Source organism: Malaclemys terrapin, chromosome 21, assembly GCF_027887155.1.
Source record: "Malaclemys terrapin pileata isolate rMalTer1 chromosome 21, rMalTer1.hap1, whole genome shotgun sequence".
NCBI classification, from domain to species: domain Eukaryota; kingdom Metazoa; phylum Chordata; order Testudines; family Emydidae; genus Malaclemys; species Malaclemys terrapin.
Window position 1 is genome coordinate 13526443 of NC_071525.1, and position 16691 is coordinate 13543133.

At 55.6% G+C, this 16691-nt stretch overlaps 1 protein-coding gene across 4 annotated transcripts in view; it reads right to left on the minus strand.

Moving 5' to 3' along the window:
* The window catches only part of ARHGAP33 (Rho GTPase activating protein 33), a 52300-nt gene that overhangs the window by 20148 nt on the left and 15461 nt on the right, over positions 1-16691 (minus strand). For all 4 annotated transcript variants that reach the window (XM_054011344.1, XM_054011342.1, XM_054011343.1 and 1 more), the window contains 4 exons: positions 16436-16513; positions 11977-12043; positions 11212-11280; positions 1215-1364 (listed from right to left, as the gene is read on the minus strand). In XM_054011344.1, the coding sequence (XP_053867319.1) occupies positions 1215-1364; positions 11212-11280; positions 11977-12043; positions 16436-16513 (364 nt within the window). The remainder of the gene's footprint in view (positions 1-1214; positions 1365-11211; positions 11281-11976; positions 12044-16435; positions 16514-16691) is intronic.

Below are 16691 nucleotides of genomic sequence, written 5' to 3' on the forward strand. Positions count from 1 at the left end.
GATAAGCGTGGGGCACGGGAACAGATGGCAGCACCAAGACATCCAACGCCAGGCCGGGGGGAGCACGGCTGGGGGAATGGGAGGCAGTGTCCCATAGCGCCAGGCCAGGAGACGGGGTGCGGCCAAAGGACGGGGCATGGCCGGAGGGGTGGGGATGGGAGTCAGTGCCCCATAGCGGCAGGCTGGGAGATGGACGCAGCCAGGGTACAGGGTGCAGCCGGGGGATGGGAGGCTGCGCCAGGCTGGAGGAAGGGGCGCGGCCGGGAGCAGGGGAGGCAGTGCCCCATAGCGCTAGGCTGGGAGACAGGGCAAGGGCAGGGTTGGGGAATGACCAGGGGGATGGCAGGCAGTGACCCATAGTGCCAGGCTGGTGGATGGGGTGCAGCTGGGGGAGGATGGGAGGCAGTGCCCTATAGCGCAGGGTTGGGAGAGGGGGCACGGCCAGAGGACGGAGCACGGATGGGGGGATCAGAAGCAGTGCCCCATAGCACCGAAATGGGAGATGGGAGAAGAAGCAAGGCCAGGGGACGGGGCATGGCCAGGGGGAAAGGAGGCAGTGCCCCATAGCGCCAGGCTGGGAGATGGGGCAAGAGCAGGGAAATGGAAGGCAGTGCCCCATAGCGCCAGGATGGGAGAAGAGGCGTGGCCAGGGGACAGGGCACAGCCGGGGGAATGGGAGGCAGTGCCCCATAATGCCAGGCTGGGACAGGGGGCGTGGCTGGAGGGGATAGGAGGCAGTGCCCCATAGTGCCAGGATGGGAACAGAGGCGAGGCCAGGGGACGGGGCATGGCCCGGGGGAAAGGAGGCAGTGACCCATAGCGCCAGGCCAGGAGATGGGGCACGGATGGAGGACAGGGTGCGGCCGGGGGGGTGGGAGGCAGAGCCCCATAGTGCTAGGCTGGGAGACAGGGTGTGGCTGGGGTGGATGGGAGGCAGTGCCCTATAGCGCCAGGCTGAGGGATGGGGCACGACCATGGGGGATGGGAGGAAGTGCCCCATAGCGCCAGGCTGGGGGATGGGGTCCAGCCAGGAGGATAGGAGGCAGTGTCCCATAGCGCCAGGCTGGGGAATGGGGCACGACCAGGGGGGATGGGAGGCAGCGCCCCATAGCACCAGGCTGGGAGACGGGGTCCGGCTGGGGGGATTGGAGGCAGTGCCTCAAAGTGCAAGCCTGGGGGATGGGAGACAATGCCCTATAGACCAGGGGTCTCACCGTCGTGCCCCGAGTTCAGGAGGTGCTCCCCCAGGTCGCAGCCGAAGACGCGCTCACGCAAGATCCCGCGCTGCTTCAGTCGCTGCTTGCTGGGCCGTGACTTCATGAAGGTGCGAAGAAAACCGAGGAGCTTCCCATGCTTCTTACACACTGCGGGACACAGACCGTCATGAACCAGGAACAGCTGCACATAACACTGCATGGGGACAGCTCGCCCGGCACTGGGACGAAGCCGCCTCAGGGGCGGGGCAGCCAGGTTATAGCCACAGATAACACTGCACGGGGACATATCGCTCATTGCTGGGACACAGCCACACATAACACCACATAGGGACAGCTCGCACCGCGCTGGCACGCAGCCAACTGGGGCGGGAGAACCGGGAATAGCCGCACATAACAGCACAACTGCTCACCCAGCGCTCGGACGCAGCCACCTCTGGGGTGGAGCAGCTGGGGACAACCACACATAACACCAAATTGGTACTCCTCGCCCAGCAATGGGACACAGCCACCTCTGGATTGGGCCAGACGGGAACGGGAGCACATAATGCCACATATGGACAGCTCGCCTGGCGCTGGGACCCAGACACCTCTGGATCAGGGCAGACGGGAACGGGAGCACATAATGCCACATAGGGACAGCTCACTTGGTACTGAGACACAGCCATCTCTGGGGTGGGGCAGGTGGGAACAGCTGCATATAACACTGCATGGGGACATATTGCTCGGCGCTGGGATGGAGCCACCTCTGTAGTGGGGCAGCTGGGAACAGCGACACATAAACCAACACAGGGAGGGTTCGCCTGGCACTGGGTTGCAGCCACTTCTGCAGTAGGGTGGAGAGGAAGAGCCACACATAACTCCACATGGGGACGGCTCACTCGGTGCTGGAGCACAGCCACCTCTAGGGTGGGGAAGGGGAAAACAGTTGCACATAACTCCGCAGGGGGACAGCGCTCCCAGAGCTTGGATGCAGCCATCTCTGGGGCAGAGCAGCTGGTAACTGCCACACATAATGCCTCACGGGGACAGTTTGCCTGGTGCTGGGATGCAGCCACCTCTGGGGCGGGGCAGCCAGTAACAGCCACACGTAACACCTCTCAGGGACAGTTCACCTGGTGCTGGGACACAGTGACCTCTGGGGCAGGAGAGCCGGGAACAGCCGCACATAATACTGCAGGGGAAGAGCTCGTGCAGCACTGGGACTCAGCCATGTCTGGGGTGGGGCAGCTGGGAAGAGCCGCACATAAAACCACACCAGGAGAGCTCGCTTGGCTCCAGTACGCAGCCACCTCTAGGGTGGCACAGCCGTGAACAGCCGCACATAACACCACACGGGGACAACTTGCGCGGTGCCGGGACACAGTCACCTCCGGGGCAGGGCAGCCAGGAACAGCCGCACATAACTCCTCACGGGGACGGTTCACCTGGCACTGGGACGCAGCCATCTCTGGGATAGGGCGGACAGAAACAGACACACCACATGGGGACGGCTCACTCCATACTGAGATACAGCCATCTCTGGGGCGGGGCAGGTGGGAACAGCCACATATCATACCGCATGGGGACAGCTCACCCGGCGCTGGGATGAAGCCACCTCAGGGGCGGGGCAGCCGGGTTATAGCCGCAGATAACACTGCATGGGGACATATCGCTCATTGCTGGGACACAGCCACCTCTGGAGTGGGGCAGCTGGGAACAGCCGCATATTACAACACACAGGGACAGCTAGCTTGGCACTGGGACGCAGCCATGTCTGGGGCGGGGCAGCGGGGAAGAGACGCACATAACATTACAAGGGCACAGCTCGCTCAGGGGTGGGTCACAGCCACCTCTGGGGTGGAGCAGCTGGGAACAGGTGCACATACCACTGTGACAAAGTGAGGGATTTTCATGGTTTTTTCAATGGTTTGCATGCAGAGGGGTTGGGACTCAGTTTCCCTGGGTGTTACTGGTTTAACGAGGTTATGGGAGAGGGTTTGTTGTTACACAGGACCAGTGAGGGAACTAGGGACCCCTGCCAATGGCCTGGAGAATGGATATGCCAGCGACTGGTGACTGGGAGGCCCAGCTCAGGAGTCACAGCCAGTTCTGGCCAGAGGGAGGACAGTGGGCTGTGAAGAGAGGACCCTGGTCAGCTGACCAGCCAGTTCCAGCCAGAGGGGTACAAAGGACGGCTGAGAGGAGAGGAGGCCCAAGCGATCCTGTTTACCTGGACAGAGGCTGGTCTAAGGGAAGGTGCTATCAGATGCCCAGCTGGAAAGTGCAGGGTCTCTGGGCTGGGAGAAGAGAGCAGGCAGAGCCCACCAGGATGCAGGGGAGTCTTAGATGTGCTGTGCTGAGGGAGGCCAGGCCTGAGGGCCTTGAGAGTTTCCTGTGCTGTATTCAGACACTCAATAAACCCTGGCTGAGAGTCGCTCCAGTCTAGAGAACAGGGTGGCATTGTTCCCTCTGGGAGTGGAGGCTCTGGGGGTCCAGAGTGAGTGGGCTCCCTGAGGGGGCCCACGGTGAGAGAGAGGCATGAAGGCTCAGAGAGGTGTGGTTCCAGGAGGCAGAGGGGCTTAACCCCCGAGAGAGAGTGGACCCCCGAGAAGGGCTGTCACACTGAAGGGGGTTTCCCCGAGGGACTGTACGGGGGCCAAGAGTGGGCACGACCTGTGAGTCTGTGACAATTTAGTAGCAGAGGATGGTTTGTGGATGCACCCTGTAGACGGTTGGCTGTGAGCACAGTCGCTTTTCAGTGAGTGGCTGCCAGCGATAAAAGGATGGAATTGAAGGAACCAGCATGGAAATGGTCTATAACCAGCTCCATAAGAGGGACCTGGCATGTCTGTGCAGGGAGAGAGGGCTGAGTGTGGGGACACTCACTAAGGAGTGGCTGATTGCTCAGCTTGTAGAGAATGACCAGTCTGAGGAACAGGCTCCAGACCCCGCGGGGCTCCCAGGATGCCCAGAGAGCCAGGGAGTAGCCGTGGGGGGAAGTCCGTGTAGCAGCTGGGAGTCTATCAGACCCGACTCCCTGGAGGAGCTACGGAAGCTGAGTTGGAGCTGAAAGTGAAGGAGCTGGAGCTGGAGGAGCAGCACGAGTTGGAGGAGAGGCGGGTTGTGATGAAGTGGGAATGTTCTTAATGTTTTCTCTAAATACTGTGTGGGTGCCTCAGTTTCCCCTATGCATTTCTTAAGTATCTAGGTGGTGGGTGTGCGATTGTTTCAGAGCCCTAGAGGGCAGGGGTGTGCAAGCGTCTGCGCAGAGAATGGCCAACACCCTGTCTCCCGGCAACTGATAGCCTGGGCCCCTCCCCTGCAAAGGTGCCAACTGAAGGTGTTGGAGAACAGAGAGACAAAGGGAGAGGAGGGGCTGGAGAGTTTCCATTTGGAGCTGGTTGGGAAAATGGAGGGGAGGCCAGTCAGACCTCCTGGCCTCCCAAGATGGACCTGAGTGAGGGGGTCCTGTTGTCTGTACCTGCAAGACTGTCTTGGACTGTGTTCCTGTCGTCTAAATAAACCTTCTGTTTTACTGGCTGGCTGAGAGTCACGGTGAATCGCAGGATGGCGGGGGTGCAGGGTCTTGTCTCCCCCAACTCCGTGACATGGGCCAAGAGGGCCTGCCTGGGGGTAAGTGGGAAACGGCCCCAAGATGCCAGTTTTGTGGGGAATCTAGATACCAAACTGCTACCTCAGTTTAAGGAGGCGGGGGATATTGGTGCCTACCTCACAGCCTTTGAGAAGGCTTGGGATCTGAACCAGATTGACCCCGCAGACAGGCTCCACTGTCTAGCCCTCTGCTGGGTCCCAAGGCCATAGAGGCATTCAGCCAAATGGATGGTATTGAGACGGGGGACTATGACCTGTTCAAACTGGCTTTGCTGCTGAAGTTTGAACTGACCCCCGAGGCGTACAGGAAACGATTCCGGGGTGTACACAAGATCTCAGGCATCACCTACAAGGAGGTGACCAACCTGCTGAGGGAATATCTCAGTAAGTGGGGGAAGGGCACAGGGGCCACTACCACAGAGGATGTGTATAACCTGGTGGGGTTGGAGCAGCTGTATGACATCTGCTCTCCAGACCTTAAGGTGTGGTTAGTGGACCGGAAGCCCAAAGATCTGCGCAGTCTGGGTGCACTGGCAGATGAGTTTGTGGACAGCAGATGGTGGGTAAGGAGGGATCCAAAGAGGCTGGGGTGCATGATCACCTAAAAGGCAGTCAGCTGTGAACCAGCTGAGCGGCTAACAGAGGGAGTTTGACTGGGAGCTTTCATCTTGCAGGCTCCTCTGAGTAGTTGCTGCAACAGCTGAAGAAGCTCTTAGAAGGAAGGTGCTATGGATTGTGAGCGATCAGCTGTTGTGACCTGCACAGGATGTGCCATGATTGTCTTTCTTCCACAGGACAGAAGCGACTTTGTCTGTACAAAGTGCAAGCTGGTCTCCATATTGGAAGAAAAGATTCAAGGTCTGGAGAAACAAGCATCAACCCTGCATTGCATAAGAATTCCAAAGCTGCAGGAGGATCCCTCCTTAGAGAAGCTGAGGGCCCTTGCTGGCCACAGCAGTGCAGGATCCCAGGGGGAGGACTGCCAGGATATATTCCTCTGGGAGAAGGGATTCCTGTACTGGGAATGGGCTGGTTTGGGGCAAACTAAACCTTGGAAAGTCAGGAGGCAGTTGGTGGTTCCCCAGAGGTACCACCGCAGACTGTTGTACTTGGCCCATGATATTCCTTAGAAGTTTTTAAAGTCAGACTTGACAAAGCCTTGGCTGGGATGAGTTAGTTGGAGATTGGTCCTGCTTTGAGCAGGGGGTTGGACTAGATGACCTCCTGAGATCCCTTCTGTCATAACTATAAAGGGAAGGGTAACAGCTGTCCTGTGTACAGTACTATAAAATCCCTCCTGGCCAGAGACTCCAAAATCCTTTTCCCTGTAAAGGGTTAAGAAGCTCAGGTAACCTGGCTGGCATCTGACCTAAAGGACCAATAAGGGGACAAGATACTTTAAAATCTTGGGGGGGGGGAAGGCTTTTGTTTGTGTTCTTTGTTTGGGAGTGTGTTCGCTCTCCGGACTGAGAGGGACCAGACATCAATCCAGGTTCTCCACATCTTTCTAAACAAGTCTCTCCTATTTCAAACTTGTAAGTAAATAGCCAGGCAAGGCATGTTAGTTTTCCTTTGTTTTCTCAACTTGTAAATGTACCTTTTACTAGAGTGTTTATCTTTGTTTGCTGTACTTTGAACCTGAGACTAGAGGGGAGTCCTCTGAGCTCTTTAAGTTTGATTACCCTGTAAGGTTAATTTCCATACTGATTTTACAGAGATGATTTTTACCTTTTTCTTTAATTAAAAGCCTTCTTTTTAAGAACCTGATTGATTTTTCCTTGTTTTAAGATCCAAGGGGTTTGGATCTTGATTCACCAGGAGTTGGTGGGAGGAAGGAGGGGGGATGGTTAATTTCTCCTTGTTTTAAGATCCAAGGGGTTTGGATCTGTATTCACCAGGGAATTGGTGAAGGTTTTTCAAGGCTTCCCAGGGAGGGAATCCATTGAAATGGTGGCAGCGGAACCAGAGCTAAGCTGGTAGTTAAGCTTAGAAGTTTTCATGCAGGCCCCTACATTTGTACCCTAAAGTTCAAAGTGGGGATATAGCCTTGACACCTTCCAACCCTGATATTCTATGATTCTCCTTTCAGGGCATCAGGGAGTACAGCACACCAGGCAGAGGCTGCTGCAGAACTTTCACTGGCCTGGCGTTTTTGACGCAGTCCAACAGGATTGTAGGTCCTGTGACTCCTGTCAGAGGGCGGGGAAAGCACCTCTGAGACCTTTGCCCATCATAGAGGAGCCTTTTCAGAAGGTGGCCATGGACATAGCAGGGCCCCTCAGCAGGGTGACCCAGTCGGGGAAGAAATACATTCTGGTGGTGTTGGATTTCGCTTTGCGCTACCCCAAGGCGGTGGCCTTGTCCTCTATCTAGGCAGACACCGTGGCAGATGCACTGCTGACCATTTTCAGCAGAGTGGGGTTCCCCAAGGAGTTCCTTACAGACCAGGGGTCTAACTTCATGTCGACTCTGCTCCAGTGCTTGTGGGAGAAGTGTGGGGTCCGGCACACCTGGGCCTTGGTGTACCACCCTCAGTCCAACGGGCTGGTGGAGAGGTTTAATGGGGCCCTAAAAATGATGCTGAAAACATTAATGGACCATCACCCACGGGACTGGGACAAGTATTTACCCCACCTGCTGTTCGCATACAGGGAAGTGCCCCAGGAATCCAAAGAGTTTTCCCTGTTTGAGTTGCTGTATGTGAGGAGAGTGAGGGGACCCCTGGACTTGATGAAGGACGAGTGAGTGGGGAAGGTTTCCCTCAATGGAGAATCAGTGATGGAGTATGTACTGACCTTCCGGGAAACGCTTGATTTAAGGTTTCCCGTGCCAGTAATACATGTTAATGTTTTTAGAAGGTTTCTTTCTATAAGTCTATAATATATAACTAAACTATTGTTGTATGTAAAGTAAATAAGGTTTTTAAAATGTTTAAGAAGCTTCATTTAAAATTAAATTAAAATGCAGAGCCCCCCGGACCGGTGGCCAGGACCCGGGCAGTGTGAGTGCCACTGAAAATCAGCTCGCGTGCCGCCTTTGGTACGTGTGCCATAGGTTGCCTAACCCTGCTCTAGCATATATTGACGGCATCTGTGTCTTTAGTCAGACCTGGGAAGAACATGTGTCCCAAGTGAAGAGGCCTCCAGGATGCCAGACTGACCATAAAAGCTGGAAAGTGCAAGGTGGGGATGGCAGGGGTGTCATATCTAGGCCACAAGGTGGGGAGCGGCCACCTGAAGCTGGAGCCGGCCAAAGTGGAGGCAATCCAGGATTGGCTCACTCCCCAGACTAAGAAGCAGGTACAGGCTTTCATTGGGATGATGGGGTACTACCGGAGGTTTGTGCCCCACTTTAGCTCCCTCGCAGCTCCCCTCACAGAACTTTGTAGGAAGGCAAAGCCAGACAGGGTGGTCTGGACTGAGCAGTGCCAGAGGGCTCTCTATGCGCTAAAGGGGGCATTCATCCAAAGCCCAGTGCTGGTATAACTGGATTTTAACAAACTCTTCCTGGTGTTCACCAATGCCTCAGACATGGGGCTGGGTGCGGTGGTGATGCAAACTGATACTAAGGGGAGAGACACCCCATTGTGTACTTGAGCGAGAAGTTGCTGCCCCGGGAGCAGCACTATGCGGCCATAGAGAAGGAATGCCTGGCCATGGAGTGGGCACTTAAAAAGCTGCAGCCATATCTATTTGGGCGGCGCTTCACTGTGTACACTGACCATTCGCCCCTGACGTGGCTGCACCAAATGAAAGGGGCTAATGCCAAGCTGCTGAGATGGAGCCTGCTCCTCCAGGGTTATGACATGGAGGTGGTCCATGTGAGGGGGAGTGCCAATGTTATAGCCGATGCTTTATCACGGGGTGGGGGCCCTGAACTTCCCCAGATCACTGGCTAAGTTCAGACTTGAAGGGGGGAGAGATGTGAAAATCCCCCACTTTGTCATGTTTTTTTCAATGGTTTGCATGCAGAGGGGGTGGGACTCAGTTTCCCTGGGTGTTACTGGTTTAATGAGGTGATGGGAGAGGGAGTTTGATGTTACAGAGGACCAGCGATGGAACTTGGGACCCCGGCCAATGACCAGGAGAATGGATACGCCAGCGGCTGGTGATCTGGTGACCAGGAGGCCTAGCTCAGATGCCATAGCTGGTTCTGGCCAGTGGGAGACAATGGCCTGCAGAGAGAGAACCCTGGTCAGCTGACCAGCCGGTTCCAGCCAGAGGGGTACAATGGAGGGCTGAGAGGAGAGGCTGAGAGGAGAGGAGGCCCAGGCAACCCTGTTTACCTGGACAAAAGACAAAGGACAGAGGCAGGGCTTGGAGGCAGGTGATAGATGCCCAGCTGGAAGCAGGGGATCTCTGGGGTGGGAGGAGAGAGCAGGCAGAGCCCACCTGGATGCAGGGGAGACTTAGGGTATGTCCAGACTACCCGCCGTATCGGCGGGTAGCGATTGATTTATTGGGGATCAATATATCGCCTCTCACTAAGACGCGATATATCGATCCCCGAACGCGCTCCCCGTCGACTCCGGAACTCCACTGGAGCGAGCAGCGGTAGCAGAGTCAACAGGGGAGACGCAGCCGTCGATCCCGCGCTGTGAGGACGGGAGGTAAGTCGGAATAAGATATGTCGACTTCAGCTGAAGTTGCGTATCATACATCGACATACCCCTCCCCCCCCAGTGTAGACCAGGCCTTAGATGTACTGTGCTGAGCGAGGCCAGGCCTAAGGGCCCTGAGTTTCCTGTGCTGTGTTCAGACGCTCAATAAACCCTCCTGTTTTACGCTGGCTGAGAGTCGCTCTGGTCTAGTGAGCAGGGTGGCATTATTCCCTCTGGGACTGGAGGCCCCGGGGGTCCAGAGCAAGTGGCCTCCCTGAGGGGGCCCACGGCGAGGGACAAATGTGCTAAGGCTCAGAGAGGTGCGATTCCAGGCGGCGGAAGGGCTTAACCCCCGAGAGAGAGTGCACCCCCGAGAAGGGCTGTCACATTGAAGGGGGTTCCCCCCAGAGACCGTACAGGGCCAAGAATGGGCACGACCTGTGAGTCCGTGACAGCCACCACATGGGGACAGCTCGTCCAGCATTGATATGCAGACATCTCTGGGATGGGCCGGCCGGGAACAGCATCACATGCCACCACACGGGGACAGCTCGTCTGGCACTGGGACGCAGCCACCTACGGAGTGGGGCAGCTGCGAAGATCTGCACATAACACCACAAGGGGAGAGCTCGCCCGGCACAGTGACGGAGCCACCTCTGGGGCAGGGCAGCTGGGAACAGCCACACATAACGCCTTAAAGGGATAGTTCTCCAGGCCCTAGGACACAGCCACCTCTTGGGTGGGGCAGCCGGGAACAGCCACACATTACGCCTTACAGGGACAGTTCTCCTGGCCCAGGAACACAGCCACCTCTCGGGTGGGGCAGCCGGGAACAGCTACACAAAGAATTTTTCACTTGACCAGAGCTCAAATTGCTGGCGACAGCTGTCCTGGTGGTGGGACACAGCCAACACTGGGGCAGGGCAGAGTGGAACTGATGCATGTAACAACACACGGGGACGACTCATTTGGTACTGGGACACAGCCACCTCTGGGGCAGGGCAGTTGAGAACAGCCGCACATAACACCGCATGGGGACAGCTCGCCCGGCGCTGGAACACAGTCTCCTCCGGAGTGGGGCAGCCGGGAACAGGCACACATAAAACCACATGGAGACAGCTTGCTTGGGGCCGGGACACAGCCACCTCTGGGTTGGGGCATCTCTAGACTGATTCTTGCCTGCATATTTATACCTACCTCTGGAAATTTCCACCACGTGCGTCTGGTGAAGTGGGTATTCACCCACGAAAGCTTATGCTCCAATACTTCTGTTAATCTATAAGGTGCCACAGGACTCTTTGTTGCTTTTTACAGATCCAGACTAACATGGCTACCCCTCTGATACCGGGCATCCGGAAACAGGTGCACATAACACCTCACGGGGACCGTTCTCCTGGTGCTGGGATACAGCCACCTCGGGTGGCGCAGCTAGCAAAAGCCGCACACATCACTACACAGGTACAGCTCGCCCAGTGTTGGGACACAGCCACCTCTGGGGCAGAGCAGTCGGGAACAGACGCACATAAATCCACACGGGGATGATTCGCCTAGCACTGGGACGCAGCCACCTCTGGGGTAGGTGAACAGGAACAACCACACATAACACCACATGGGGATGGCTCACTCTGTGCTGGGACACAGCCATCTCTGGGGCGGGGCAGGTGGGAACAGCTGTATATAATGTCGCATGGGGATAGCTCACCCAGTGCTGGGATGCAGCCAGCTCTGGGGTCAGAATGATATTGTAGTGTTTCCCCCTGCCTCCCTTATTTAGGACCCCTGTGCCAGCTGTACTGTACTTACCCAATGTGGGGGAGAGGGGCCCCTGAGGTGTGAGGACCCCAGGGATGCTGGCGCCCGTCCCGTCTGTGTCTGTTGGGGGTAACAGAGGGGAAGAAATGGTGTTGGGATGGTGGAGACAGAGCTCCGCCCCTCCCCATCCCCCGCCCCAGCACAGGGTCACCCTGGGTCACCTCTCCATGGAGCAGACATGGGCTGGCCCTGCTGAGCACCAGAGCCCAAGACATGCTGCACAGTGCCAGAGAGACCCCGGAGTCCCAGGGGAGACCCCAGCTGGGGGGAAAGGATGCTCCCACATTCCAACACCCCCTTACCCAACCCCTGCACCCCATCCACGCCGTACCCTGACACCCCAGTGTCCCCTGCCTTGCCCCTATATCCCATCCCCTCCATAACCCCACACCGTCCCCTCCGTACCCCAACACCCCCTTACCACATCCCTGCACCCCATCCCCTCCATACCCCCACACCCCACCGCCCCTGCCATACCCCTACTCTGTCCCCTCCGTACCTCCACACTCCCTGCCCTACCCCTACACCCCACCCCCTCTTTACCCCCACAACCCAGCACCCCTTACCCCACCCTCCCTTACCCCAACACCCTATTTCCTCCCAAGTCCCTGCCCCCAGCCCACCTTCCCCATATCCCCCATACTCCTGTGCCCCTCACCCTGTCTTCCCCTAAACACCCTGATCCCTACCCCCCCAAGTCCCCAGGGCCCCTCTTTGTGGGGGAGCAGTACCCCAGCTGCGGGGCCCAGGCATCACCTGCTTTGAGCTCTGGCGCCAGGCGGTCCGGGAAGAGCTCAACACACTCGCTGGGGAAGAAACCGACCTGGCGAGATAGACAGATGGGGTCAGGATCCACTGCCCCACCCCCAATAGCTGAACATGGAGGTGTGACCTTATTGACATGAACTGTGACCGTATAGATCATTGTTGCAACCAAGGGCCTATAGTGCTACCAAATCTTGTACGGAGGAGGTCAAGTAAGGTGTCTATGGAATGGTTATGATGTGCTGGATATGATTATGCTATCAGTATGCATGTATCATTTTTGTATTTAAAGTTATAAGTATTGGCTCTATACTGTCTGTATTTCAAACTTGTGCTATGCTTCTGGGTGACACCCCAGACAGTTTGGCATCAGCACTGCCTAGCCTGCTTGATGGCCCATTAAGGACCATCAGTTACACAACTGACCCATTGAGAGAAGGCAGATACACCTTATGACTCAGCAAGGCAGGCAGGGACTTGCCTATGGAGAGGACTCGAAGGCTTCCAAGCCATGTGCTGGGCAGCTTGTGTTTAAAACAAAGGAAGCACAGGCCACATGGCAAGAGACTATAAAAGGCAGCTGCATAGTCTCCATTTTGTCTTCAATCCTGCTTCTTACCTCTGGAGGAACTTTGCTACAAACTGAAGCTCTGAACAAAGGACTGAATGACCCATCCAAGCTGTGGCTGTACTCCAGAGACTTAACTTACGCCAGCAGTTTATTCCATCACTGCTACAAGCCTGAACCAAGAACTTTGCCATTACTGTATGTAATCGATTCCATTTAACCAGTTTTAACTCTCATCTATATTTCTTTCTTTTTATGAATAAACCTTTAGATTTTAGATTCTAAAGGATTGGCAACAGCGTGATTTGTGGGTAAAATCTGACTGGTATATTGACCTAGGTCTGGGGCTTGGGCCTTTGGGATCGGGAGAACCTTTTTTCTTTTACTGGGGTGTTGGTTTTCATAACCAATCATCCCCATAAGGAGTGGTGCTGGTGGTGATACTGGGAAACCAGAGTGTCTGAGGGAATTGCTTGTATGACTTCTGGTTAGCCAGTGGGGTGAAACCGAAGTCCTCTCTGTTGGGCTGGTTTGCTGTGCCTTAGTAGCAAAGGAAACCCAGCCTTGGGCTGTAACTGCCCTGCTCTAAGCAGTTTGTCCTGAATTGATACTCTCAGTAGTGTCCCACCAAAGGCCGCTTTGTTACAGGGGGATCCCCCTAGGCAACCCTGAGAGAGACACTCCCCCGTCCTGTGTGGTGAATTCCTGCCCCGCCCCCTGGATGGCCTGGGGATCTGTCCATGTGACACGATGGACCCCAGGGCTGAATCCAGAGCAGCCAAAGGAGTGAACTCAAGGTGCGTTCCTTAAACTGAATTAAACCCCTGGGTGGATGCTTAGCTTCCCAATGGCAGCGGTCTTCCTAATCCACTTCCAAAGGGAGTGACACTCACCCAGATGCTGCCCACTCCCATTCGGAAGAACATTGTGACTAAATGGGGTTTTCCTCCTGGTTATGTTGTACATGAGCCTATGTGAGTCTTACTGTTTTGCATGAATAGTGTGTGTGCCTCAGTTTCCCTGTGTATTGCACCAATGCCTAGGAGGTGGAAATAAGGGTGTGTGACTTTTGCTGAGACCCTCGGAGCAGGTGATGTGGCTCCAGCTGCCTGCACATATGCTATGGCCAGTGCCCTTTGTAACTTTAGACCCAGGAGGGGGATGCCACCAGGTGATACTTTGCCCGGGAAGCGAGATAAGGACCAGGAGCTCGGGTCGCTGGCAGCTGGGCAGTCGGCTGTGGGCGACTCAGAGAGGAGGGAGTCCAGGAAATCCAGCCAAGGGACCCCCCCAAAATAGACTTTGCTGACAGTCACTGATTTCTGTGCTAACAAGCTCTGTTCTACACTGTGTTCCTGTCGACTAATAAACCTTCTGTGTTACCCGCTGGCTGCAGAGTGGGGATGCAGGGCTCTCTGGTTTCCTCAGGGGTCCCGTCCAGCTGGACCCGCCAAGGGGAAGTGTATGGTGTGAACAGGGTTGCTGGATGCTCCGAGGTCAGACCAGGAAGGCCACAGCTCCTTGCCCTGGACAGCGTGCCCTGAGGGGAGTCACGCCACCCAAGAGGCCTGGCTGGCTGCATACAGAGCAGGTCTGGTGCATCAGGCCTGTGACTCCATCACAACGTCCACACCGCCATTTAATTAATCCACTTTAACACCAAATCTGGATTAACCCACCACCAGTGAATCTGGATTTCTTTCCTAATTCATTTTCCTGGCAAATCTGGATTGACCCACCAACAGTGAATCTGGATTAACCCAACTATAGTGAATGTATATTACCTCACCAACAGCAAATCTGGATTTCCTTTTCTAATCCACTTTAACAATGAATCTGTATTAACCCATCACCAGTGAATCCAGATTTCCTTTCCTAAACCACTTTAACTGCGAATCCTGATTAACCCAACAGCAGCAAATCCAAATTAACCCATCAACACTGAATCCAAATTAACCCACCACCCGCAAATCTGGATGCCCGTTCCTGTGTATCAATGGCTATGACAGATCCTCTGCCAGCAGAGCTCCCAGTGTAGATGCAGCCTACGCCAATAGAGGCTCTTCTGCAAGTGCGCGCATACATACACACCCAGCACGGCACGCCGATGGGAGCCCTCCTCTGTCGACACAGCTGTGTCTACACTGCTCTGGCCCTGGGGTGGGGAGATCTGACACCCCAGACTGAGGTAGCTGTGCCGGGATCAGTTTTCAGTGTAGAACAAGCCCTAGTTAAACCGCATTCAGTTCTTCCTCCCAAACTGAAGCAGCCTGAATTCGGTTTAGCTTCGTTCCCTTGCTAAGTGGGTTCGCCTCCTTGGGGCCAGCCACCTGCAGTGCAGATGGCAAGTGTCCACCCGGGCAGTTGTGAGCAATGGTTAATCCCACGTGACGTGTTATTCCTTAACTTTAGCAAAGCTTTCGAAACGGTCTCCCACAGTATTCTTGCCGGCAAGTTAAAGAAGTATGGGCTGGATGAATGGACTGTAAGGTGGATAGATAGCTGGCTAGATCGTCGGGCTCAACGGGTAGTGATCAATGGCTCCATGTCTAGTTGGCAGCCGGTATCAAGCGGAGTGCCCCAAGGGTTGGTCCTGGGGCCGGTTTTGTTCAATATCTTCATTAATGATCTGGCGGATGGCATGGACTGCACCCTCAGCAAGTTTGCAGATGACACTAAACTGGGAGGAGTGGTAGATATGCTGGAGAGTAGGGCTAGGGTACAGAGGGACCTAGACAAATTAGAGGATTGGGCCAAAAGAAATCTGATGAGGTTCAACAAGGACAAGTGCAGAGTCCTGCACTTAGGATGGAAGAATCCCATTCACTGTTAGAGAGTAGGGACCGAATGTCTAGGAAGCAGTTCTGCAGAAAAGGACCTAGGGGTTAAAGTGGACGAGAAGCTGGATATGAGTCAACAGTGTCCCCTTATTGCCAAGAAGGCTAACGGCATTTTGGGCTGTATAAGTAGGGGCATTGCCAGCAGATTGAGGGACATGATCATTCCCCTCTAAACGAGGCCTCATCTGGAGTACTGTGTCCAGTTTTGGGCCCCACACTACAAGAAGGATGTGGAAAAATTGGAAAGAGTTCGGCGGAGGGCAACAAAAATGCTTAGGGGGCTGGAGCACATGATTTATGAGGAGAGGCTGAGGGAACTGGGATTGTTTAGTCTGCAGAAGAGAAGAATGAGGGGGGATTTGACAGCTGCTTTCAACTACCTGAAAGGGGGTTCCAAAGAGGATGGATCTAGACAGTTTTCAGTGGTAACAGATGACAGAACAAGAAGTAATGGTCTCAAGTTGCAGTGGGGGAGGTTTACGTTGGATATTAGGAAAAACTTTTTCACAAGGAGGGTGGTGAAGCACTGGAATGGGTTACCTAGGGAGGTGGTGGAATCACCTTCCTTAGAGGTTTTTAAGGTCAGGCTTGATGAAGCCCTGGCTGGGATGATTTAGTTGGAGATTGGTCCTGCTTTGAGCAGGGGGTTGGACTAGATGACCTCCTGAGGTCCCTTCCAACCCTGATATTCTATGATTCTGTGACTCCCCAGGCAGGCCTGCCCCTGTTCCAAGACAGCTGGTGCCAGGCAGCTGGGCCATGGGGACTCACTGCCGTGGTGGGGAAAGTCAGCCATGGGGTACGTGCTGGGGAGACCCAGTGCCAGGACCAGGGACTGGACACTGCCCAGACCCCAGGGCGCAGGGGGGGGGCAGCTCAGCCGGAGCTGTGACCCCACACACCCCGAGCTGCCCCCCACCCTGCATTCCCACCCCCCCATGCCTCCAGCTCTCCCATGGAGCCCCCCCAGTGACCCGAGCATGAGGGTGCAATGCCCAGTGAGGAGCCCCCCCTGCAGACCCTCCCCAACCTCCACACTCACCTGGAAGCCGTGCTTTCCTCGCCACCAGCTGACCTCCTCCTTGGGGGGCATGTCGATTACTGACACAATGTCCCCAACCTGCGCTGAGCAGAGAGACAGTCAGGGGGCCCCCAGCCCCACAGAGCAGTGCCCCAGAGGGGGCTCTGGGGCTGTGAGATTCCCCAGGGCAGTGCCACAGCTGGACAGGAAGGGGCTCTGGGGATGTGAGCTTCCCCAGGCAGTGCCCCAGCTGGGGCAGGGGAAAGGGCTCCGGTGC